Source organism: Argopecten irradians, chromosome 1 (assembly GCF_041381155.1).
Source record: "Argopecten irradians isolate NY chromosome 1, Ai_NY, whole genome shotgun sequence".
Classification (NCBI taxonomy): Eukaryota; Metazoa; Mollusca; class Bivalvia; order Pectinida; family Pectinidae; genus Argopecten; species Argopecten irradians.
The window spans coordinates 24,277,728-24,305,630 of NC_091134.1; the positions used below are offsets into that span (position 1 = coordinate 24,277,728).

The window sequence follows — 27,903 nt, forward strand, 5'->3', positions numbered from 1 at the left end:
TACTCCAAATACACGGGAGGGGAAGGCCATTGTTGGTTGTTTTGTACTTTCAAAGACGTTGTAAACATTTTTCAATGAAAATTGTTAGAGCTTCAAAGCAATCGTTAACAGACTTAACAAAACTGAAGTCCATGAGATTGGGACCTTGTGATACGATGCTAGGTACTTTAACCAATGTCATAACCACTGGTACCACATGAGTCAATATAACACTGAGGAATAATCATGTTTCTCTTGTGTCATCCTCTCCAAGATTACTTAGCACCTCCGGTCATGCAAAGGATAATAGTCCATACTTTTTGAGAAAAGAGAAATTTATATTTTTCCATAAATCATTTGTCGGGTAAAAGCAAGTATGTATTTACTGGGGTTATAATCTGACTTACGACACTACAGCGTTGTTCATGGTTGATGTGATAAATTACAAAATGTGTTGGCAGGGTTTACTATTCCCTAGATAGTTCTCAGTAAGTTCATCAATTTTTCATTGAATGGTTTTATATACTTCTGGCACATTTTCTCCATTCCCAATAGAGATAGAAGGGAAAAAAATTCCTTTCTCTGATTGCATTGTGCATTTTAGGGGATTCATTGGTTAGATCCACACACGCAAAGATGTGCTTAAATGTGTTTTTAGGGCAGTAACACAGTTTGTAAAACAAAATGCATTAAACTTTAATTATCCTTAGAGGTAAAAGGTTAAGATTTAAATTGACTTGCATTTTTATCTCAATTCCAGTTACAATCAATTGCATTTAGATCAGTAGGTGTAACAGATTTAATGTTGCCTAATTGTTCCCTATGAGATATCGTGTGTTATTTTTATTTAAAGGGAGTGTCACATCACATAACAGAACGGTAGTTGTAGTTTTTGTATTAGTGTTGTAACATACATGACGAATGAGATAGCATACATGAGTAAGTCACTTGAATAATATACTACTTTTGTAGAAGAAAAAATATCACCTCTCTGAACGTGACTTCGCAGTGCAAAAGAGTTATATCTTTCCGCTACATCTGTAGCGAATCAATGAAGAGATTACAATTGTTGGACTTGGTCGACTCCGTGTGACCAGGGTAGCATTTGTAGTTATGAGCTACTTCGCTAAGGGGCTGAGTTCCTGGATTTGAAATCCCTGGTCGGGGCCGGCTACATTTTCTCCTCGCCCGTTACTAAAATTGTGCGCCCAACAATAACCCACGTTGGTGGTATTTTGAAAGTCTCGTATGTCTTCGTGGGAGAAGACTTCGAGATGTAGGGAGGAGTATGTAGCGGGATTGGACTGGGTCGATCATTCGGAGACCAGGTAGCTCATGTCGGTAGTGCACGGTCAGCTATGTTCTTAGGGTCCCGGGGTTCGAATCCCAGTCACGGCCGCTACTTTTCTCTGCGCTCCTGTTACACAATCCATGCATAAACAATACATGTGACATAATAGACATGTGGTAGATTATGAAGTATAAGGATACCAAGTGTAACTTACTAATAAGTGCTAGATATTTGATTAAGTACAATTAATTATCTCGGGATTTAAAAACTGGTATATAGTAGACATTAAATATATTGTGAAAAATTAGAAGAATATAACAGATTAAAATTGATGCTAATAGATATAACTCAAAGTTACAGTTGTAAAGCAAGACTCCACAACGGACTTGAATCATTTTTAAATGTCTTATAAGGTTTTATTTTAGAGTACTCCTATAAACTTTTTTAGTGAAATTATAGCCTTTTTTGTTAAATTGCTAGAAATAACAGGAGACCCAATATTTGCTTATCAGTCCACAGCAGACGCTAATATGTGTGATGTGAATTGAGATTATCTAGAAGCAGTGAATATGATACGCGGGCTGATATTTAACTTGCAATGGCAGATATATATACAGCTCTAGACAACTTTGTCGTCAGATCGAAGGTATACAATTCTGTCGAATTGACCGTATATGTTTGCAAAGCATCTATTGATTGAAGCAACATAATTAGCGGACTGTTGCAATTGAACTGAATTTATGGTATGTAAACAGACAAGTATAAAAATGCCATACGTTCCAGATGGACATGATTAACTAAAGAATAAAATAAAAATAATGTTTTTTTTATGTATATCCAATTGGGTATGTTTTTGCAATAGTTTGTTGTGAATAAACATAATTAAACGACAGTTCACTTCATAGGATAGGGAAGCGGACTAGATGTTAACATGCGACTATGTCCCCTCTTGAAATCTAATTTCCATGGGGAATTTGATCAGACAAGGCGCAAATAACAACAGTTTACTAGGGACATTGAGGGCAATAACAAAAATTAACTGAGCATGTATCATCAATTTTTTATTCAGACTCACTCATTAGTCATGTACGAGTTAATTCAGCATATAAGTAAATAATGCTTAGCAATTAGCATTTTGAGACAAAACAATGCAGAAATACCACTCTAGTTAAAACAATGTATTTACTGCAGATATACAGATCCCTGTCTTTGAATCAAGCTGGTGAGTGTGTAAAAAAAAAAAAAAAAGTAAAAAGAAGTAACGCAAAACTAAAAAGTTTACAGCAACCGTGCTGAGTGTTTCGGTTGTTAACCTTTTAAAGACACACACAAGAGGAATAATTAACTGGCTGTAACATGATACAGAGGACTCCACATAATCAAATAACGGATAATAATCTATTATTTCACCAACTTTGTATTTTGAATATTTTGGTTATTTGCATAAAATTCTGATGTCCCGATTTTTTCCTTTTTTATCTCTTTGTTTTTCAACTCCGTGTATTTGAATAGACTTTTACGTGACCTCCGGTTATTTGAATAAAATATTTGTGACATTCTAAAAACAAAATTGAATATTTTTCAATTTTGCAATATTTAGCGAAATTCGCCGATATATGTTTCAATATACTTCGATTTTACTAGAAATCATCATGGTGACAGATTAACTTTATCGTGTTATGGTATGGCTTGTTATTTTATGCATGAATCTGCAAAGGTATTCGACGCTGTTACGATTTACATCAGCAGCGGTAGATCATTACTTTAGTATAATCACTGACTCAAACATCTAATTAAAGCATTTGCACTTTCAAATATGTTTATTTATTAACGTAACTTACCTTAGTCCGTGATCGGTTGGAGATACCATGCTTCCTTACAACAATCGCCATTTATGAGTAGTCTCGTTCAACCAGAGTCTTGTTAACTATGACAGACATGTGCGTATCAAGGATCTCATTGAGTGAGACATAAAAGCATGCAAAGTCGGCGTGCAATGACTACCGCAAGTTTCGTATGTAGGATACAAAAAATACTTGCTACGTTGTTTCATTGCTACTTGGATTTGAATTAATTTCTGAAATGCTATCAAGCTATTCGCTGTATCGATCAACAATACAGGAAGAATTCTCAAAACACATTTAGGTCCAGTGAACGCATGGCTTCATCACCTGCCGCCATTTTCGAATTCATACACAATGGTCAAAACAACACTACTAGGCCGAGTTGATCGGCACTTTGAAGTTTAATCACGATTGTAAGTTCATTTTGTCACGCAAATGTACGTAAATTTGTTTATTATTTAGGTTCGAATTGCAGACACAAATTCAATCCTGTTTAGTTATTGCATTTGATATCTATCATTCAGCTGCAGTGTCTCAAATATTCAAGTGTCGGTCTAACGTAAACAAGAATCTAATATTGGAATATTTTTTTGTTATTAAACAATTAAAATCGGTTTTCAACTTCGAAAATAATTAAAACAAACAATTAAAATCGGTTTTCAACTTCGAAAATAATTACTTGTTGTTCATTTTAAGTGTAAATAATTTACGTATTGATCAAGTAAACGAAACGATATCTATTTGCCTGTTCACATATAATGTACATATGTGTGGGGTCAAACGGAGGTGCAAAATGCCATCTCCGCCTATTCGAATACTCCGGTTATTTGCATATTTTCTTCTGGAAAATGACTTATTCAAATAAGCGGAATCCTCTGTACTTCTGATTATTTCTTCCTTAATGATTAAAACATAACAAAACCTTTGGCTGAAAATTCTAAAAGAAATCCAATTAAGGAATACTAATTTTCTTCAAATGGCAACAATGGTGTTTTTATTATTATTGGATTTCCCCTACTGCAAATACAACTTGACAACTATACATTCCGTAAAGTTTTTAGAGAAGTATAAGACTGTAAGAAATAATGCAGTATAAAAGTAATATCTGTCTAAAACCAATTTTAGTGGCTTTGCCAGACAAGAAAGATAAAGATGTGCCCTTATACCAGGGGCGTGAAATCTTATCATCTTTGATAGAAATTGAAAAGGAATTCAGTGTGTGAACCATATTGACTTTACTCTCCATAGCAATAACTGGGTATTGAAGAAGAGGGGCAGGATCTCTTCTATTATTTCCCAGGAGAACCAGTTCCCCGTATTTGTAATTGAATTTTCAAGAAAACAAAACACAGGCTTGAATTTCGACAAGATTTTCATGTTTTGTTTTTAGATTTTAATTTGATCTTACTGTGAAACATATTGAATGTATGAGGTACAGAACTGATAAATTGGTCCAGGACGCTAGCATTGATCTTACACATATGGAGTTACAAAGCGAACATTTATATTCTAGGTAAATGCCACTGCCTCCAGCCCAAACGGGGTTTACCATGGTATATTACTTTTATTCATTTTGTTTAATTAACTTCAAATGTAATACCCACATACTAAAATACATGGCAATTAGGTTAACTGCCCTTCAATTGAAGTTAGACTGGTACCAATCCCGTAGCTTAAAATTTTGTTGATTTAAGCAGCTAAATTTAATTACAATAAAGTTAAAGTTATCCCCCTTTAGATGGAAGCAGACAGGCCACCATTCCCTAGGTTATTGTTTGGTTTTACATCAAAGTTACCTTGATTGAAGCTTTCACTAGTTATCTCCCCTTAGGAATAACCTTGCACTAACACCAGTGACCCGAATAGTCTTTGTATTCTGTCTGTATTGTCGAAGGATTGTCTCCTCTTTGTTTGAAACTTTTGATTGCACATTGTAAAAAATTGGCAGCATAATTAGTAAGTGACATCAGCCTTAGATTTAGGGTAATACCTTTGATATATATTTTCATATCCTTATTATAGTATCAGATTATATAGTAATCTTCATCCTTATTGTATTTATTGTATAAGAATATTTATCGTGATCATGTGAAAGACAACTGTTAAGCTCATTAATATGTAATCAAATTTAAATAAAGTTTATTATTACCATTACATTTTTAAACTATATAGATAATGTTAATAAAAAGTGATTTTAGCCTTAGATGTATTGCATTCATACGTTAATGACTTATTTTTGGTTCTGTGGTAATACTGTGGCTGCTGTACAGTAATCATCATTAAAGAAAAAAGTCATTTCATTTATGTCCCCCGAATGACAGCAATCTAATCTTTGTTTGTGCTTCAATCAAGTGTCCATATGAGCAGCGCTTTGTTCAAAACATTTACTTACATAGGAGAAAGACACCAACTTTTACTCAGTAATGATGAATATATGATACCATTGAGATAAAGGCTTCTTAGGATCCTAGAAATGTACTGTTGATGATCAAACACAGTGGTCAAAACATGATCTTATAGACCATGCATATAAAAGAAAGTTTAGAATGTGTTGAGAAGCCTTTATTTCTGCAAGATAAATAATTTTCTTTGGAAAATATCATAATATTAGATTTCTTGTTAGAATAACCATACATGATGCTTTTTGTTTATTATGATAATATTATGTTGCTGCCAGTAGATAAATACCAGCACAATGAGAATTATTGATATAAGTACTCCGCTGGGTAGTAGGACAATGTTTTTAATATCACAGCCATTAATGATAGTCCTATTGTCTGGCAGGTTGACTGAGAGGGAAGGGATATTGATTGTATAAGGAGCTGTTGAGACCACTCTCCCCACTATCACACAGCAGACGTCACCTCCCGAGCAGACGGACCTCGTCAGACGCCGCCTTACTAGCAAACGGACCTCCACTGTAATGATGCGACTCTGATTTCTACAAGACCTCAAAACTGAACACAGATTCGAGGAGAATTTTTTTAAATGATACCAAATTATTTACTTCAGATTTGTTGTAAGAATAAAAAATTACAACAGACGTTAATAACAATTGAAATTTATGAATTTTTAATAGATCTATGATTTGGAATTTAAATGATGTAACAGTTGGCAGTTTTTTTCACCTTGACAGCCTGCTGTGTCTAGATTAGTGACTGATATATTCTGAAGGGAAAGAAATACGAAGAAGTGGAATTCATATTTTATAAACCCAGGATGACAAAGACTGTGTACATGACCCAATAATTGTATAATCAATCAACAACTGGGGATTTCTTGTGAAAGGAAAAGTATTGGATTGTGAAATTGTCGCTGATAATTTGATGCTGGAATTCTGAAGCAAATTGGATTAAGTCACCATATAGCCAATGCAGTGTGTTCGCATGGCTATTTGTGTGGTGAATGTATTTGTAAGAAGGAAGTAATCAAGCATAAAAAGCATGCTTGCACCACTCAGCTTTTGAAATAATGAGGGATTTCTATCATAGACGCTTATCTCTATGTCTTTAGCACCCAAGCTTATGACATCACAAGTCTCATCCGATTCTGCATCTTGGATTGTAACTCCGAGGGCGACTGAATTTGAAGCTGCCAATCTGAAGGCCAGGTCAGAAAGGTCAAGTGACATCTATAGATTTCGAGCCGAGGCCTATCTAGTTACTTACAGGTAAGGCATTGCACACCTGTTAATGCAATTTGTATCAGGTACAGATTCTGCAGGACCAGGTGTGGTTATAATACCAGGTGTATATTATACCTGAGGGAATACCTGTATTTATACATACATACAGCGAAATGACCGATATGTACATCATTACATCCTGAATTTGCCTTTCTGACTTTGTTCTTGCATAATAGCATCATTTATCATTAAGATCTGACATTCAAATCTTGCTACAAATCTTGCAAATTTTTCCACTTGAAAGTGTCCCCTGCTGGTTGGTCCAGCTGTCAATAGTGAAACCATCAATATTGATTTCCATCTGCCATTTGATAGCATGATGTCATATACCAACATACACATACCTTCATCACCATTTTTACCTGAGCTATTGATCACCTGATGATGTTACATAACTACTCTAATGTATCATTTGTGGAAATATAAATACAGCATACTAGATTTATTTTTGGTAGAAAATCTTTTTGAAAAGTAAGGTAATAAGAATTCTAATTATCTCAAATATTCTTTCGATATTATCAAATAAAATTTGTGGCTACCGTGCACTTATTGTTTGGTATAATTAAGGCCAAGGACCCCAACATTCTTCATTTAGCCCTATGAACCTCTGGGTTTGCAAATCTGAGTCTTCCATTGGTCAGTTACAAGATATCAATAAGAGGTCAGTACAGCTGTCTCAGTTACCAGACCTGGTATGTCCTATAATGATCCTAGTTGTCAGTAGGATGAAGTCTAGGATAAAACAAAAACAGAATATCTCACTGACTTTTTGTAAGTATATAGCCCCAACCTCTGGGTTGCTAATCTGAGGTCTTCAGGCAGTATCCAGGTACTGGTTGGAGGGAGGTGGTTTTTATCCAAGGAGTCCAGGCATCCTCTATCACCAATCCTGACATGTCCTAGGCTGATCTTGGTTGTCTATATAAGCAATACCACCCATATGTGTTGATCTGACGAGTCGGATCACACGAGTCTGTTGTGCGGAGGAAAATATCATGAGTGTGATACAAACCAACAGAAAATATTCAGCGAAATTAGTTGTATCACTATTGTATGAGATAGGATTGTTTTGGTTTACGGATGTACCACTTAAACAGTAGTTACTACCTGACATTCTGTTCATTATGCTAGTGTCACATTAAGTTTATGAGCATGCAGTAATGCAGACACTGTCATTTTACAATGTAAACTGTGATAAATATTTTAAATCTTAATCAGTCAATCAATATAATATGTGCACATGCAACAGAAAGCTTGGGTTTAGAACGTTTGATGTCACAGAAAGCTGGGGTTTAGAATGTTTGATCCCACAGAAATCTGGGGTTTAGAATGTTTGATCTCACAGAAAGCTGGGGTTTAGAACATTCAATGTCACAGAAAGCAGGTGTTTAGAATATTTGATGTCACAGAAAGCTGGGGTTTAGAACGTTTGTATCACAGAAAGCTGGAGTTTAGAACGTTTCTTATCTCAGAAAGCTGGGGTTTAGAACATTTGATGTCACAGAAAGCTGGGGTTTAGAATATTTGATGTCACAGAAAGCTGGGGTTTAGAACGTTTGATGTCACAGAGAGTTGGGGTTTAGAATGTTTGATGTCTCAGAAAGCTGGGGTTTAGAATGTTTGATGTCACAGAAAGCTGGGGTTTAGAATATTTGATGTCACAGAAAGCTGGGGTTTAGAACGTTTGATGTCACAGAGAGTTGGGGTTTAGAATGTTTGATGTCTCAGAAAGCTGGGGTTTAGAATGTTTGATGTCTCAGAAAGCTGGGGTATAGAATGTTTGATGTTACAGAAAGCTAGGGCTCAGAATGTTTGATGTCACAGAAAGCTAGCACTTAAACATTTGAGCGACTCATTAGCAATATGGAGTCACAAGGGTCAAAATCTTAATCATATTTCTAGACATTTTCTATATTCTTCAAAGTTAAATATTTCACCATTAGCCTGACTACTTTAATAGGGCTTACCTGTGGCATTTCTCAGGTTCTAACCTTAATTTATATGTTCTATTGTTTACCCCAGCCTCACTGAGACCATCTCCACCAATTCCTGGCAGGTATCTTATTTACAGTACCACCATAAAGGTTTTGATCTGGAAGAGAAAGTTCCTGATGTTGATTATTGATCTCAAGCTATTGAGTTATGTTTAGCTTTGGTTACCCTACTAAACAGTCTGAGTTAGTGCAGTGAAGTATAGTGGCCTGATCATTCTGATCATTCTGACCATTCTGGTTCAGTATTAAACTCATACTGGTGCCATGTAATACCTGGTATATTTTGTCCATTCAGCAGAACAGAGACTTGCTCTTTTGTCATTTTTCTTATCAAATCTTTTGTCTCTTTATTAATTAAGTTTCATTCTTTTGTTTGGGCATAATTTCCATACTATCTTAACTCATTCACACATAAAATTCTAAAATGAACTTTCCAGCTTCAGTTTTAAAAGAGTTCAATTGTGTCTTTTGAAGTGAATGAGTTACGGACAATACGATATTAAAAGGTATACTTAACTCACCTTGAGCCATAGTGCAGTGCCTTATTTAGTTCCAGTCAGGTTCCTTTGACCTTGATTTCAAGGTCAGTGATTGTAATGGTGCTAAATGCAGTTCATAGCACATATATATATATATACAAAAAATGTATATACATGTATAAAGCTCAGAAAATAAACAAACATTAAGAAAATGAAAAAACCATGGAAAGTGATTGGAGTCCATAAATAAGTAAGTTACTAAAAATGATTATGTGTAAGAATTTAATAGTATTCCTGAATTTAATAGTATTCCAAAGCCAATGGTAAATTTTGGTGGTAGGTTTTCATTATGGCCATCTCATAGGCAAATACTAGACTGGCCACCAGTCTCTAGAATATTAAACAAATTACTAAAATTTGGCTTGATTATTTTTGTTGCTACTACATGCCTGATTCTAGAGTTTTAGAAGTTTCCTAAATTTTAAACTAGGGGGAAATAATCTAGTAAAGAACTTTGCTGAGAAAGTCTTATCAGCAACTTAGGGTCTGGTGGCCAGTCTAAGGCAAATGCATGCAGGCTAATAATTGTAGCTTAATTTTGTTTAACCAATTTTACTGGTATATCTGATAAAATTGAATGGAAATTATAATTCTTAATCAAATCAGACACATGATTTACATGGCAACTACATTTCTGTTACTTTGATTCTACGGTACATCCTTTTGAAAAAAATTGTTTCTGCTATGTCCAAATTTATATTATGTCACGTTATTGACATGCAATAAAAACAAAATATTCCAGATTGAATGGACAGATTTCTCAATTTCCATTGAGTAGCATTCTAATCATATTAATTACCCAGGAACAAATAACAAACACTAAAATGGAATATGGAAATATATTTATGATTTGATTTACTTTAGCGTGTCCAACCAATTTCTAATATTGAATTATCATGGAGTGGTGCCGGAATTCTGTGCTCCATCAATATTTATTATGTCACTTTAATATCAGTCTATAAATACTTTGATGTGATAATCGAATAAGGGAGGTAACTCTTGTTTGCAATTTGATTGAATTTCTCTTTATTTCCACCTTACATCCCAGCTGTTTTCATTATAGTTTATTAAGATATTGTAGATGGGTTCCTTTGGAAAATTGACACAAATATTGTAAACAAATTGTATTCCTTAAAATGACATATGTCAAAATGTACATTAAAGTTTGTCTGCTCATTGGAGGTTTCCATGAACTGGACCATTTTAAATGAAAGTTTGATCGGTTAAATTAAATTCTCATCATTGGAGACGTACAGTGTCTTAATGAATACTTTGAATGATGTCCTAAAACTATATTTTCCTGATGAATGACCTCCCTACCTAGTATTTGTACAATATACACTATTCTGTACATAAGTATTATGTATACACAAGCTTGTATTTGCTCTGGCGAATAGTTTTGACCTTCTCATTAATGCTATGATCTATGTATTGATACCTCACAGGAGACCTGGGGATAAATTAGGTTGATTATTGGGAAATGGACTCCAGCTCTTGTAGGATATATTTACTTTGTATTGTGTATTGTATGAAACATTGAGTATATATATATATACTCTGTATGGGTCGGTTAGCCTGCTGATGCTGGGCTCTCCGGAGATTGTCCGGTCCGGATATATCAGTCCACAGGTGTTTCTGGTCGATTGGAGATTGTCCGATGTTCAGTGATTCTCTGTGCGGATATCTGGTCAATTGAAGAATTGTCCAGTCCGGATCATCGGTCATTTGACCACTCAAGTCCATCGGAGATTGTCCAGCCTAAAACTGTCAGTTCTTTGGTGTTTGGTCGGACAGGGTTGTCCATCTAGAACTATCAGCTTCCTGGCGTTAGGTTGTTTGGAGATTATCTGGTACGGAAGTGTCGGCTTCCCATAATAATTTTTGCTTGGTCAGAGATCATTCACTCCGGAATTGTCAGGTGATTGGGCAGGTTGAAGATTGCCAGTGTTTTCTGGTGGACTGGAGATTTCATATCTGGACTGTCAGACTCTTCAAGTGTTTCATCAGTTAGAAATCATCCTGTCCTCAGTTGACTAATTGGTAATTACCTGGAATACACCTCAGACAGTCTGGTCATCTGTGTCTAATTAGCAATGGAAAATAGGTGATTTTTTTTACCTGGTGAGTACAAATAAAAAAAAAATCACACAAGGAAAAATATATACTGATAGGATCTTATTAAAGACAAAATGTTTTACTTTTGCTCCCATCATATGATTGTATTGATGATAAAATGCATTTTAAAAACATGAAATATTTAGGGCTGTAACGTGTCAAAATTTTTGCCCCAGGTACTGCAATGTTGAAACTCGACCCGTACCCGGTTACCAGATCAACGAATAACATATTCTTCTTCTTATACGAAAAAACAGCCTAAAAGAACTTTTTCATTACTAATGATAAAATAATTTGAACTGTCATGGTAATATCCAGAAGATTTTAACGATACTGATATGGGCCTTTCATCCATTCTGATCATAGCCATGTTGATTGCAATGCTTGTGAGCATAACCAGAAGTACTGCCTACTTCAGGGTAGAGGAAAACGATGAAAAGGTTTTAAGAAATGCTTTATGGTTTACACAAAAGTGTTAAATTTTTGTATACACACAATTAATTGCTTACAATACATTTCAATTTTGTATTTATAATCTGTTGTCTATTCAATGTTTCTCTAGTAAGCATTTACCATACATTGCCGTGAGCCAAGCTTTACGTTGTGGATTCTCGCGATTGATGATCAGAAGTTAATAGCATGTGAAACATATGGCAACTACAGATCACTGAATCACTGTTTAACTATAAAAATATGTGTCTAGATGAAGGTACTTTTGTAAAATATTTAAATATTTTATTTTACTTGTCATTTGGTAGTAGTTGCTAAAAGTACAAAACTGCTTCCAGGTTCAGGTACACATTTTCGGACCCAGGTATGACTAAAACCCGACCTGTAACTGGTTATCGGGGTACTCCTTACAGCCCTAGAAATATTAGTTGTGGATTTCTTTCTTGTTCTTTTCTATGATATTTGCTACATGATAGGATGTAAATCAAGCTACATCACAGTAACCTATAGTCTTTTGTCAAATTCAATAATTCTTTATTTACCGGATTTAAAATCCAATAGAGTCACTTCAGAAACTAATGATTTCACTTTGCTATTTATCAAGCTTTATATTGTTTTTAATCAAGTTCTGAAATCTATATGTATATCTATTCATGCAAGATATAAATGCAAAAGAGATTTTTACCTTCATCTTCTGAGACTTCATAACATGTAAAAATATTTTATTACAACACTTTCGCTCTGTTATTTTCTCTAATATTTCCTGGTGCTAAAAATGCATGATATCAAAATAACAGGGAAGATACCTTTGCAAGGAAAGTGGCTCTTTTAAAAGCCATTATACAGGCGCATAGTGTGTGCTTTGTATATATGTATTTGAAAATGTACATGTGCAGAAATGTCATAAGATTCAGTTTAACTGAGTTAAGTTACAGATTGTTAAAGTATGATTCTCTAGGATGTAACAGTTACAAATGAAACCAATTGTATAATATGACCTGATTTTCTCATCATTTTAAATTATTTTACTTTGTGAGGCACTATTACGGTAAATGACACATGGTGACTGTCTCATCATGTTGTCTCACACTGTTACTGTACATTGATTGTACCGACAGGAAACAGGTTTACTGTAGGATTTGTATGGACACAGATTAGTAAAATAAGATGATTACCAATAATATATTGATTTCTCATTTGACCAATGGAGTTTACCTGGGTGGGATCAGGTCTTCCTGAGTCTCTGATGGTCAGTACCTGGTCAATGTCTGCCCTGGTCAGTGTAGGCACGGTCAGTACACTGACTGGTATAAGCATGCAGTTAGGATAGATGATGTCTGTATGTCTGGTAAGTCTTTTTGTATATTTAATGTTTTATAAAGACAATATGACTTGTAGCATTACCAACTATCAATGTTAATTAGGTGTCATAATTAGCCTAATTTTGATGTCATATATAATATCTAGACCACCAAATTTGAGTTGTGTCTGAATGAGATCGTGTTGAAGGATGTCAGGAGTAGAGTTATTATATATAAGCATAAAGATTCCAGTTTAATTTATTTCCATACTACTTCAATTTTCGCAGGTCTGGGTCTTACCATTCTAATGAAAGTCAATTTCAGTCTGTTTTCAATGAAGCCAATGTAACAGAATTATAAAAATTTTAAGATATCAGTGAAGTTATTATTCTTAAAGGCCGGTAACTATATATAAATGTAGAGGTCACAGTATTCATAAGGATGTCAAGGTCACACTACTTACACAAGGTAATAGCTGCGGTGTCTTTCAGCTACTGATGGTCGCAACCAAAAGGTACTCAAGAAATTGGAGGTAAAATTGTTCTATTGCCAAATTAATGCTTGGCATGCCAAGTTGAAAATGACCTTCTTCATGGTTAAGAGCTATTGGAGTTCATAAGGCATGTAAAAAGTAAAATATATGAAGATTTTTATAAGAAAAATCCATTGAAAGACTTCTTAATATTTAAAGCCATTTTCTCTGTTTACAACATCGACTAATTAACATCTTAAGAAATTGATTGATGATGGATTATTAGTTTTCATAATTAGAACATGTGAATTTAGTTCAACATGGAAGCAGTGTCAGCTTTAAACACAAAACACCTGCTACCACTGTGACACCTAACAATTATCTCTGAAAAAGTATTTACAGGATAATTAATCAAATGATTAACTTTCTGTTATCATCTCTGGTGGAAATAGGGATATAAATCGGAGGTTAACCATCGGTCATGCCCCCTGGTGGTGTTTTAATTAGGCATGGGCAATAACTCTGTAACGTCTGGTTAGGTTGATTGCAAAATCATTTCCTGGAAAGTGATGAGATTATGAAATGTATTGATTTTAGGTACAGGTACACTGGCAAACTCAAAATTAATGTACAAATTTGTAAAACGGAAAAGAAATGAAGTCAAAATTGTAATTATGTGAATCGTAAGCTATAATCAATATGGAGACTTTTCATTTACATGTAGTTGTAAGTGTGCAAAATTGACAAATGCTTAATGCCAAAGGGACATCATTAAAAACATTTTTTTTATCAGAATTGACAGAGTCTCATTTCGATAGAATTTCATTGAATTCTTTCCTCAGGAAAAAAATGTTTGGCTAGTCAGCTTTGCAGAGATTCCAAGTTCATCATGCACATAATTAGCAGCTCACCAGTGCATTTTCATACTAGGACCAGTCGACTGAGTTGTTGATAACCTCTCTATACTATGGACTTCAGAACATCTCTTCCTAAATTGGCTTATAATGGCAAGAGTGTAAATAGTGTACTGTTGTAAATCTATATTATCAGTGTTGTCTTGGTTACCAGGCTATTGTAATGGTCAATCTCACAATTGATATTACATTCTAAATATGAGCATGGAAAATCGGTTGGAAATTATTACTTCATTAATTACCTGGATCATTAATAAAGATTGTGGAATTTCTAGAAACCCAAGCAACAACTTGTGTGTTTGCTGACAATTATTATCAATGTTATCTTTCACTAAGAAAATTGACATTTAACTGAATACGCCCTTTTAGGCAGCAGCTATTCATGCATATGCAAGAGAAAAATTTTTATAGTTGAGATATTGATAATATCAGAATTTGTGGGGAAAAAAGTCCAGATCATCAGTATCAGGCTTGAATGATGAAGCTGCTAACGTCACTTGATCGCTATGAATGCGTCGCATATTGTATGAATACTCCGCCTGGCTCATCGGATCATATTCTGAATTCACAGTAAACTGTGTAATATTTTATTTATGATTGTTATTTATTGTTGCTGTTTTAGCTTTTGTCACTGTCTATTGCTGGTGATATTTCACAATTAATTGAGAAAGTGTCGCTCATTTTGCATGCCTTGCATTTACATCAATATGTTTTGTTGCAATATTTTACTAATATTTGTTTTCAGAGAGCATAAACGGTATGAAAAAGAAAAAAAAATCAACAAACATTGAAAATTTTCTATTTTTGAATTAATTTGAATATGATTGATAATAAAGAGGCTGGGTTAGGTATCTGACATTCTACAAGCTGCCATATACTTCTGGGTAGTAAATTATTGGTTTACATAATTCATATGCCATTTCAAAAAATTACAGAGAATTGATATAACTGTTTCTGCCTCTGTCATGAAATATTGTTTGTGCAGAGACTAATGCCAACAATTTCAACAGAACATATTCCTTTTAATTAATCATCCTGGCCTGAAGCTGTGTTTTCTGAAGAGTAGATTTATTTAATTTCATATATAAGAGTTATTTCCCTTTGTGTTGTTTTTGCATAACTTAGAAAATTCTTCTCAAATTTGGTTTATTAATGTAAAGAGCAATCACATTGTAGGTTTCTAGCTAATTTACCATATATTTTGCCAAGATTAAACTTTTTTGCGTGGTAAAAAAAAAAATGATGTAACTAAATATTTACAGTTAAAGGGGAGCAACTCTCATAATAAGCTAACTTCTTTTAAATTTTGACTTTTATAAAATGGTAGCATTATAATTCATATATTATTAGATCCAAGGGGGATAGGCTATATCATTTAATATTTTATTCTTCAATTCCATTAAAATGTGGGAAAAACCTTTGAAAGGCAATAATAATATTATCATTTTGTTACTTTACGCATTGAAATCTGCCTTAGTGACCACCTCTGTATCAAGACCACCTGCTTATTAAGACCACTTTATCAAGGTTACAAATGTTAATTTATAACACAATTTTACCTGTGTATATAGACCACTTGGCTATAGAGTCCACTTTCCCTTTTCCCTTGAATGGTCTTTATAGACAGTTTTGATTGCAGGCTCAATATATACGCTCATGTATATGTATTGTTTTCCTCTAAGGACAGCAGATTACCCTAGAAACATTAAAGCTGTATGATATTTTCCAGAACTATACAATTAGTCATTTGCATAACTGCTAATCAGTGTCATTCATTTAATCACCAAGGCCAGAGTGGTGGTGTGAGAACGTAAAAACTAGGCCATAAATCCAGCCCTGCTGTACAGTGTGTATATTTATTAACATAGGGGCATAATGTGTTGATTACCAGGGTAATGATCCATAGTGTTGGGGGATGAATTAGCTCCCTCAGTTTATTGGGGACAAGGGGTTAACGCCAATATTAATCTGGTAGTTATATTTTCTCCCACATGTGGAACTCTGTTCCTGTTCCAGACCAACTGACCTCAGGAATATTTACTGGTTTTGAACAAAAAAGTATTTGATATGGCTGAACTGATGGCTCCATATGACATATTATTTTGTGAATTAGAATGAATTGCTGAAATTTAAGTGGATTACTTCTTTATAAAGAAATTTGAAGTATTATAAAGAAAAGTTATAAAGATAAAAAAAAAAAAAAAAAGAAGAAAGAAAGAGAAAAACACCATTGAAATAAGTCACAGATCTCTTCTTCTCTCATATCTTCTTAATCTTGTAAATGTGAAGAATAAAAACAGTGCATAGGACCTCAGTAATCCAGACATCATCATTTTCTCTGAAAAAGTGGCTGGATAGTGAAGCAGCTGGAATAGAGACACATTTTATAGTTTGAATTTTTTCATCATATAGTATTGAAAAGTGATGGCTGGATAGTAAAGGAACTTGGTTATTATTTAGGCTAGTGTTCAAGATTTAGATCAAGGACTTAAAAGTGAACACTTTTACGTCTCAACTACTCTTAACTATACACTATAAAAAAAATAGTTATTATTTTCGTTAATGTATTGTCCATGCCATAATCACTTATTCCGAACTGCTGAATTTTATACATATATGCTAAAAATGGAATGAGTTTAATAGAGGCATTTGAAATGCAGCTGAAGTGCCTTGGGAATTTCACCAGATGATAATGATTTCCATTTAATTGGATGTATTTGACAATGACAAATATTTTCTACCATTCTCTATGACAGGTTTGGTATTGCCATCCTTGTCCCTGTATATGTTACCTGTATCAGACCCTGGAGGGGCAGTGCCAGTCTCATCTGGACTAGCCGTCCCTACTTAGTTCTAAATAGATCCTGACCTACATTTCTCCGGTTCATCGCTTGGAGACATTGCGTTGTCAGTAGTAATTAATATCAGTAAATCATTTTTACATCAAATTATCTATTGTTTCTGAAATTGATGATGGAATGGGTAGTTTATATTCATACACAAAACAAACACCATGATTATTTAATGGGAAAATACAGCATTTACGGCGTCATTATTTCTGATTAGCATGGACGATCGTAAATGGATATCTAGACGTTTAGTCAATAAATATACAAGCCTCATGTAAATAGAATATTGGATAGAATTAATGTTCTTCAAACATCATTTATATTTGATACCATTAATGTACTGTTTGATTTGTTAATCTGCATTACCATGGATATAGTAACATGTTTTGTTTGTTTATCTTCAAACCTCATGAAATGTGTCTTTTCACATGTAATGGATTATGAAACATTTATCATATAACCTATTTCTGTTCTTAATTTACTAGTTCAAAAAAAAGAAAAAAGCCGTTTATTATCTAACCTATTTTCATTCTTTATTTACAAGATCGATTACGTCAGTCAAAGCTGCCAATACATGACATGCTGATTTTTTTTTGGTTTCGGTCTGATGTACATGTGTGTATTGATTTTTCTGTAACTATTAACAGCAAGATGCCGGAGAACTGCATCATGTCCACTGCCAGTGTAGGCGTTATTCAAAGAACTACTTCGTAACAGTGACACACTGACGCTAAAACGTAATTACGACGTTAGGCCATCCTTAGCGACACATAAATATTTCTGGTGTCGTTCCGTACACAAGGTTTGATGACTGCAGTTGGAGCATGTAGGAAAAGAAAGCATAACACAGGTTTGGAATGACATATCAACTTTTGATTTGATCAATAGAAAATAGTCTAATGCCGGAAACTTAATTCTGAGAATTTCATGTTGGATTTACATTTATGGAACTAAAGGAATGTGGCATATGTGAATGATACATTAACAGATTTTGGAATGAACGACATGAATGATCAATGATAATCTGTCATATTTTATGTTAGATGAAATATAATCCGTTAAATTGGTCAACAGTTAGGGTGTCCAAGCCTAAGGTAGTTAGACTTATCAGGCTAAAGTGTAAGTTCCAGTTATCAAACAACAAAATAGATTTTTCATTTTGTACTTGCTTAGTATTGACTGGTAAAAGTACACAGATTTTTAAAGTAGAAAATTGATCAAATATTGGAAAAGGATGGAAATCCATTCTTTACCAACTGTCGTGTAAGACAGACGTCATGAATGAAAATATTCAATACTCCAACGCACTCAGTTGGTGTGGCTGTGTGAGAACTCTGAGGAACCCTTTATATAATGAACCGATCGACCGTCCACTTGTGGCCCGATTCTCATGTGGAAAGGATATTGGTTTTATTTCATCAAGCTTGTTTTATGTTACGTAATTCCATTGTGGCTACGTGAATGCAACAGTGCAGCGTTTTCATTGGCTACTGTATTTGAGAAGATATCAGCATTTTCTTGACAAGATGTCGACAACGGCAGAAGATGTACAGACTCCACAATGTATGTTGAAGGTGATCGTTTGTTATGTCTGTATTATGGGTATGATGATGTAGTGTTTATGTGATGTTTTACTAGAGAACTTGATGTCATCATATTATTTTATCTTCATGGTTAGTTCCCTGATCATAGATAGAACAGATGTGTTATAGCTTTTAATTACAACACAGAAAATCTACCAATTTCACACGTTTTACAAGGTCATATTCTGTGGTTGCTAGGGAAAATATGAATCTATCTAACTCTACATCATTATTATTCTAAATATAATAATGTCATAAGTTGTTTGTTATCGAAAATTGTTTCCTTGATCGTAATGGAACTGGTGCACAATGTGAGAAAAAGTAACAAATGCATTGGATGGACAGAACCAGTCAACCCTGATGTCTCTTCGAGAGAGGGTTATAGGTGTGTCTGACTCGTTAAACACCTAGAGCCGGAGGAATGGTTATAGGTTAAGTATAGTAATGCCTTATGCACTTGTCCACTGCACCCTATAAATATGTCTTTACAACTGTTATACAGCAAGGCTGACTCTATAGAAAATACCAGTTACCACAGACATTAGGCTGATGAGCTTTAATATGATATTGATTTTGTTTGTGCGACTTGTAATGATACTAGTACAATTTTGTTCTTGTAATTTTGTTGATTTCTTCACTCCAGAAAAAATTATGACTGGTGTGACATTAAGAGAAATGTTACACAACATGTGTTCTACAGCCGTCTGCTGGTTTGGGAGTCCTTTATGATGATTATCTTGTTGTTGTCATGGTAACTAATTATGAGTTTAATGATAAAGTAATGTTGAAACAGGAGAAATAGTAATTAGTGACAAGAAAAGGTAAGTTTTACAGGGGTATGATGGACCCTAACTAGGCAGATATAGTACTAAACCATAGGTATTAGTGACAAGATAAGGTAAGTTTTATCTCAGCAACTCAATCCTTCTCATAGAGTTTGTCAGAATTAAATATCAAGGATGTAGCGTTTGAATGGAGTTATTGTAATATCGGTTCACACTGGTTACTTATTCAATGTATTCAATAGATGTATGAACACTAATGAACAAGGTCTTAAACATCTCTGAATATAAACTGAAGTTCATACATCTATGAATACTAATAACCAGGATTCATATGAAGTTTGAACGCTAACCAGTTTCAGTTTGAATTTTATTATACTCTAGAATTCATACGATAGTTGTCATGCTTGAAATTTCTGCAATCTCCCCGAGTTCATTATGCTGTATTACACTTTACACCATCTACTACTTGACAATCTGATAAAAATAATCCAATTAACAACGCATGCAAGAGATACAAAATTTTGAAATCTGTTTTGTTACTTAAAGTTGTAGTTATGGAATATTGGTTATGTCATTATGTGTTTCCATATTTTGTGGATGCACAGTGTAATGTAGGGGAGAGGGCTGATAGGGTCAAATATGGTAGATACTCCAAAGCTTACAATGATCTAGGGATATCTCATCCAGGAGAATTAGGTAGATACTCCAAACCTTACAATGATCTAGGGATATCTCATCCAGGAGAATTAGGTAGATACTCCAAACCTTACAATGATCTAGGGATATCTCATCCAGGAGAATTAGGTAGATACTCCAAACCTTACAATGATCTAGGGATATCTCATCCAGGAGAATTAGGTAGGTACTCCAAACCTTACAATGATCTAGGGATATCTCATCCAGGAGAGTTAGGTAGATACTCCAAACCTTACAATGATCTAGGGATATCTCATCCAGGAGAGTTAGGTAGATACCCTAAACCTTACAATGATCTAGGGATACCTCATCCAGGAGAATTAGGTAGGTACTCCAAACCTTACAATGATCTAGGGATATCTCATCCAGGAGAATTAGGTAGGTACTCCAAACCTACAATGATCTAGGGATATCTCATCCAGGAGAATTAGGTAGATACTCCAAACCTTACAATGATCTAGGGATATCTCATCCAGGAGAGTTAGGTAGATACTCCAAACCTTACAATGATCTAGGGATATCTCATCCAGGAGAGTTAGGTTGATACTCCAAACCTTACAATGATCTAGGGATATCTCATCCAGGAGAGTTAGGTAGATACTCCAAACCTTACAACAATCTAGGGATATCTCATCCAGGAGAGTTAGGTAGATACTCCAAACCTTACAATGATCTAGGGATATCTCATCCAGGAGAGTTAGGTAGATACTCCAAACCTACAATGATCTAGGGATATCTCATCCAGGAGAGTTAGGTAGATACTCCAAACCTTACAATGATCTAGGGATATCTCATCCAGGAGAATTAGGTAGGTACTCCAAACCTACAATGATCTAGGGATATCTCATCCAGGAGAGTTAGGTAGATACTCCAAACCTTTCAATGATCTAAGGTTATCTCATCCAGGAAAGTTAGGTAGATACTCTGAACCTTACAATGATCTGATCTAGGGATACCTCATCCAGGAGAATTAGGTAGATACTCCAAAGCTAACAATGATCTAGGGATATCTCATCCAGGAGAGTTAGGTAGGTACTCCAAACCTTACAATGATCTAGGGATATCTCATCCAGGAGAATTAGGTAGATACTCCAAACCTTACAATGATCTAGGGATATCTCATCCAGGAGAGTTAGGTAGGTACTCCGAAACCTTACAATGATCAAGGGATATCTCATCCAGGAAAGTTACGTAGATACTCCAAACCTTACAATGATAGGGATATCTCATCCAGGTATCAACTTACAATGATTAGGATACTCATCAGGTAGTATACTCCAAACCTACAATGATCTAGGGATATCTCATCCAGGAGAGTTAGGTAGATACTCCAAACCTTACAATGATCTAGGGATATCTCATCCAGGAGAGTTAGGTAGATACTCCAAACCTTACAATGATCTAGGGATATCTCATCCAGGAGAGTTAGGTAGATACTCCAAACCTTACAATGATCTAGGGATATCTCATCCAGGAGAGTTAGGTAGGTACTCCAAACCTTACAATGATCTAGGGATATCTCATCCAGGAGAGTTAGGTAGATACTCCAAACCTTACAATGATCTAGGGATATCTCATCCAGGAGAGTTAGGTAGATACTCCAAACCTTACAATGATCTAGGGATATCTCATCCAGGAGAGTTAGGTAGATACTCCAAACCTTACAATGATCTAGGGATATCTCATCCAGGAGAGTTAGGTAGATACTCCAAACCTTACAATGATCTAGGGATATCTCATCCAGGAGAATTAGGTAGATACTCCAAACCTTACAATGATCTAGGGATATCTCATCCAGGAGAGTTAGGTAGATACTCCAAACCTTACAATGATCTAGGGATATCTCATCCAGGAGAATTAGGTAGATACTCCAAACCTTACAATGATCTAGGGATATCTCATCCAGGAGAATTAGGTAGATACTCCAAACCTTACAATGATCTAGGGATATCTCATCCAGGAGAGTTAGGTAGAGTACTCCAAACCTACAATGATCTAGGGATATCTCATCCAGGAGAGTTAAGTAGATACTCCAAACCTACAATGATCTAGGGATATCTCATCCAGGAGAATTATGTAGATACTCCGAACCTTACAATGATCTAGGGATACCTCATCCAGGAGAGTTAAGTAGATACTCCAAACTTTCAATGATCTAGGGATATCTCATCCAGGAGAGTTAGGTAGATACTCCAAACCTTACAATGATCTAGGGATATCTCATCCAGGAGAATTAGGTAGATACTCCAAACCTTACAATGATCTAGGGATATCTCATCCAGGAGAGTTTGGTAGGTACTCCAAACCTACAATGATCTAGGGATATCTCATCCAGGAGAATTAGGTAGATACTCCAAACCTTACAATGATCTAGGGATATCTCATCCAGGAGAATTAGGTAGGTACTCCAAACCTACAATGATCTAGGGATTTCTCATCCAGGAGAATTAGGTAGATACTCCAAAGCTACAATGATCTAAGGTTATCTCATCCAGGAGAGTTAGGTAGATACTCCAAACCTTACAATGATCTAGGGATATCTCATCCAGGAGAGTTAGGTAGATACTCCAAACCTTACAATGATCTAGGGATATCTCATCCAGGAGAATTAGGTAGATACTCCAAACCTTACAATGATCTAGGGATATCTCATCCAGGAGAGTTAGGTAGATACTCCAAACCTTACAATGATCTAGGGATATCTCATCCAGGAGAGTTAGGTAGATACTCCAAAGCTTACAATGATCTAGGGATATCTCATCCAGGAGAGTTAGGTAGATACTCCAAACCTTACAATGATCTAGGGATATCTCATCCAGGAGAATTAGGTAGGTACTCCAAACCTTACAATGATCTAGGGATATCTCATCCAGGAGAGTTAGGTAGATACTCCAAACCTTACAATGATCTAGGGATATCTCATCCAGGAGAGTTAGGTAGATACTCCAAACCTTACAATGATCTAGGGATATCTCATCCAGGAGAGTTAGGTAGATACTCCAAACCTTACAATGATCTAGGGATATCTCATCCAGGAGAGTTAGGTAGATACTCCAAACCTTACAATGATCTAGGGATATCTCATCCAGGAGATATAATTTTAGCTGACAGTACAATAGCTTGGTATTGACATAAACCAAGATGTCTGTACATCTCTGCTGAATATGATTTCCTGATGTCAATAACTGTGGATGTATAGTTATACTTATTAATATGATCTGATGATTAAGTTTCGTGCAGAATGCCAATAAATTCATGATTATAGTTACTTCCTTATTTGATCAATGTATAAGATGTCATAAAATTGCAAATACAGACTGAAGCCATTGAAAATAAGGAAAAGAAATATCTATTTTTCAGAGTTTGTTTTTTTTACAGCAGTGTATCATATTGTTGTTTAGAAATGCTCATGTCATCATTGTGTGCCTGTGCACTGACTATAATTATTACAATAAAACCAGACATTAAGCATGTTACAACATCTATCCCAGTATGTTACCTAATATTCACCACGCAGATTAATGCTCCTACCACATTGTTTTGATAGACATATGTTGCTGTTTTATTTGAGTTTGAATGGAGTTGATTTTGCAGAGACAAATAATCACAGCCGGATACGTACATAACAGACAGGCCCTGATCAATGGAACCCAATCATTAGTCGTATTTGTTCTGTTTACAGAAACTCGTTTAACTGGAGCCCCTTTGTCTTTACCCTGTACTCTAACTGTGTAAGTAATGTGTGTGTTTGGCTAGAACAATGTAGTATGGAAATTCAGAGATCTCACTGCTGTACCGACATTGCTGATAAACAATTGTCATTATTCCGTTTTATTTCCACTGTTTCACTTATCGTAATGGGTAAAAATGTTTCATTATTCAATGCATCTGGACAAAAATGGTTTTCTGTAAAGATTAATCGTCTTTCTTTTTTCTTACATCTGCACAGTCTCCAATTTTAGTAAAGTATAATGACATTATTTTTCATTTGACACTTATAGATCTATAGACCCATCTTCAATGCAAAACAACAACTTGGTAAAAATGATGAGCAAAGTACAATATTAGGAAGACAAGGGAAATAACTCTTTTTAATATTCAGATTGATTACAAAGTGATGTTTAAATGTCTGGTGTGCATGTGTTCACAATTAATAGTCAGCACAGCTCAACACTGTAAACAACAGAGTTGTCTTCCCTTGTGGTTTGGTGGTAGTTATGGTGACGTCATATGTATGTGTGAGTGTTGTCATCTTTATCAGACAAAATGACATAGTAATATAACACAAACTTATGATGTCACAATCAATACCTACCTCCAAAAAAGATAACTCTGTAATACACAAGTTTTGAGATCCCAATACAATGTGGTTAAAGTACGATTTACTGTAGTTTCGTCCCATCTTCCGGTGACTATGATGTCATCTTTGGAGATGATATTTTTTTAATGTCAAATCACTGAAAGGTTGGACTAATCGACTGTAAATTGTAGTTTCTCCACATCGTTTAGGGATCTTGTAACCCCTATATTGTATCACATTTGAAGTAAAACCACTTTTCAATGAGTGTTGCAATTTAATCAGAATTTTCACAATAGGTTTGTAGTACATATTATAGTGTTTGAGTTTTTGTGTTTTGTAGTGCATATTTAACTGTGGGGTTAGTAATACAGTAGTGCTAGAAACATATTTAGTATAAACTTAGATTTGTTGACCTGTAGTTTTAAATATTTGGTGTATTAGATGAGTGTTTTAGGTTTATGATATGAAATGTCTTTGAATGTTTAAGAAATTCTAAAATCATGGATGCTAAAGGACTATACAAAGGTATATGGTTTTGGTCCTTTTTGGCCCCCCCCCAAATCCATGGAATCTTCAAACTGTTATTTAGTGATTACTTTGTTGTATTTTAAATATTTAGTGCATCCCTGATTCAACTATTAATCACTTTTTTTTAGGTCACCTGAGACGAAGTCTCAAGTTACCTATTCTAATTGCCTTTTGTCCGTCGTCGTGCATCGTGCGTCGTATGTCCGTAAACAATTTACATTTTCGTCTTCTTCTCCAAAACTGCTGAAGCAATTTCAATGAAATTTTGCACAAACCTTCTAAGGCATAAGGCTAATCAAAATTGTGAATTATATGGTCCCCACCCCCCAGAGGGCTGTGGGAGGGGCCAAAAGGGGTAAAATTGAGTAAAATTTCAAAAATCTTCTTCTCTACTCACAGATGTGGTAGAATCAAATACTCTTCATAGATAGAAAGGTCTTAAGGTCCTTTACAAAAATTGTGAATTATATGACCCTGGGGTCTCTAGTTTGCCCCTGGGGAGGGGGTTAAGTTTACTATAGTTTATATTGGGGAAACACATTTTTGCGCATTATTTGGTCATTTGTAATAGGAAATGAGTCAAATGTTGTCAGAATAATTAGTATGAGATGGCCATTAAATCCTATTATCTATTTTTATGACTGACCCCCAGGGGCCATAGGGGCGGGGTCAGAAGGGGTCAAATAGGCTAAAACTTCAAAAATCTTCTTCTGAAATTCTGGAAATGGTAGAATCAAATATTTTTCATAAATAAAAAGGTCTTAAGGTCCTTTACAAAAATTGTGAATTATATGACCCCTGGGTCTCACGTTTCCCCCTGGGGAGGGGGTCAAGTTTACTATTGTTTATATAGGGAAAACACATTTATGAGCATGTTTTGCTCAATTTTCATTGGAAACGAGTCAAACTTGGTTAGAATTATTAGCCTGAGATAGCATTTTAATATCATATCCACATTGGTCCTGGCCGACCCCCTGGGGTTACAAGGGTGGGGCTAAAAAAGGTCAAATAGGCTAAAACTTCAAAAATATTCTTCTAAAATTCTGGAAATGTTAGAATCAAATACTTTTCATTTATAGAAAGGTCTTAAGGTCCTTTACAAAAATTGTGAATTATATGACCCTGGGGTCTCACGTTTCCCCCTGGGGAGGGGGTCAAGTTTACTATAGTTTATATAGGGAAAACACATTTATGAGCATTTTGTGCTCAATTTTCATTGGAAACGAGTCAAACTTGGTTAGAATTATTAGCCTGAGATAGCATTTTAATATCATATCCATATTGGTCCAGTCCAACCCACTGGGGGCAGAGGGGCGGGACCAAAAAAGGTCAAATAGGCTAAAACTTCAAAAATATTCTTTTAAAATTCTGGAAATGGTATATTCAAATACACTTTATAGATGAAAAGGTCTTAAAATTTGTTTATAAAAATTGTAAATTATATGACCCTGGGGTCTCACGTTTCCCCTTGGGGAGCGGGTCAAGTTTACAATAGTTTATATAAGAAAAACACATTAATGAGCATTTTTTGCTCAATTTTCATAGGAAATGAGTCAAAATTGGTTAGAATTATTGGCCTGAGATAGTATTTTAATACCATATCCACATTGGTCCTGGCCGCCTCCCTGGGGGCAGAGGGGCGGGGCAAAAAAAGGGTCAAATATGCTAAAACTTCAAAACTCTTCTAAAATTCTGGATATAGTAGAATCAAATAATTATAGATTGAAAGGTCTTAAGGTGTGTTATAAAAATTGTGAATTATATGACCTTGGGGTCTCACGTTACCCCCTGGGGAGGGGTCAAGTTTACTTTAGTTTATATAGGAAAAACATTTTTGTGAACATTATTTGCCCAATTTTTGTAGGAAATTAGTCAAACTTGATTAGAATTATTAGCCTAAGATATAGCATTTTAACATCCATATCCGTCCTCGAAGACCCCCTGGGGGACCAGAGGGGCCGGACCAAACAGGGTAAAAATGATTAAAATTTCAAAAAATACCTCTGAGTTCATAGGTTTGATGGAAGCAATTACTCTTCATAGTCTAAAAAGTCAAATTTATAAATCACTGACCGACTTCAAAGCCCAGCATATAGTGTTTATATGTCTTTAATTTGTTTCATTATTTGTTTTATTATATAATTTAACTCAGGTGACCGTTTAGGCCCATGGGCCTCTTGTTTTCTAATTTTGCAGCTGTAGCTGCCATAGTAACCATCCAAAATATGCAAAATAAGACGGATTCGAATAATGGAAATATTTGTCGTCTATGTACCAATTCTGTAAATGTCAATTTCATACTACTACAGTTATAAAAAGATAGGGAATTAGCAGTGACAATATGAAAAAAAAGATAGAGAATTAGCAGTGATAATATGAAAAAAAATAGGGAATTAGCAGTTAAAATATGAGAAAAAGATAGGGAATTAGCAGTAACAATATGAAACAATTTTCATTGATTTCTCATTCGTGCAGTTCACCATAAATCATTTATTTTGTCTGTGGAATGAATGGAGCCTTGTGAAGGCTGGTTGATGAGGAACAAAATGCCATCTATAATTATTTCAGCCATAAGCAG

General features: G+C 34.9%; 1 protein-coding gene across 10 annotated transcripts in view; it reads left to right on the forward strand.

Moving 5' to 3' along the window:
- The window catches only part of LOC138321618 (tripartite motif-containing protein 2-like), an 88,949-nt gene that overhangs the window by 55,482 nt on the left and 5,564 nt on the right, over nucleotides 1-27,903 (forward strand). Inside the window, exons 3-4 of one of the 10 annotated variants that reach the window (XM_069265477.1) lie at nucleotides 5,899-6,784; nucleotides 24,180-24,228. The exons of 5 other annotated variants lie outside the window; for them this stretch is intronic. Coding sequence is in view for 2 of the 5 variants with exons in the window: in XM_069265448.1 (XP_069121549.1) it covers nucleotides 18,960-18,996 (37 nt within the window). In the remaining 3 variants the exon portion in view is untranslated. Of the gene's footprint in view, nucleotides 1-5,898; nucleotides 6,785-10,871; nucleotides 11,454-13,070; nucleotides 13,246-18,653; nucleotides 18,997-24,179; nucleotides 24,229-27,903 lie in introns of those variants that run through there. 4 more of the 10 variants (XM_069265468.1, XM_069265486.1, XM_069265457.1 and 1 more) reach the window with 4 other exon arrangements.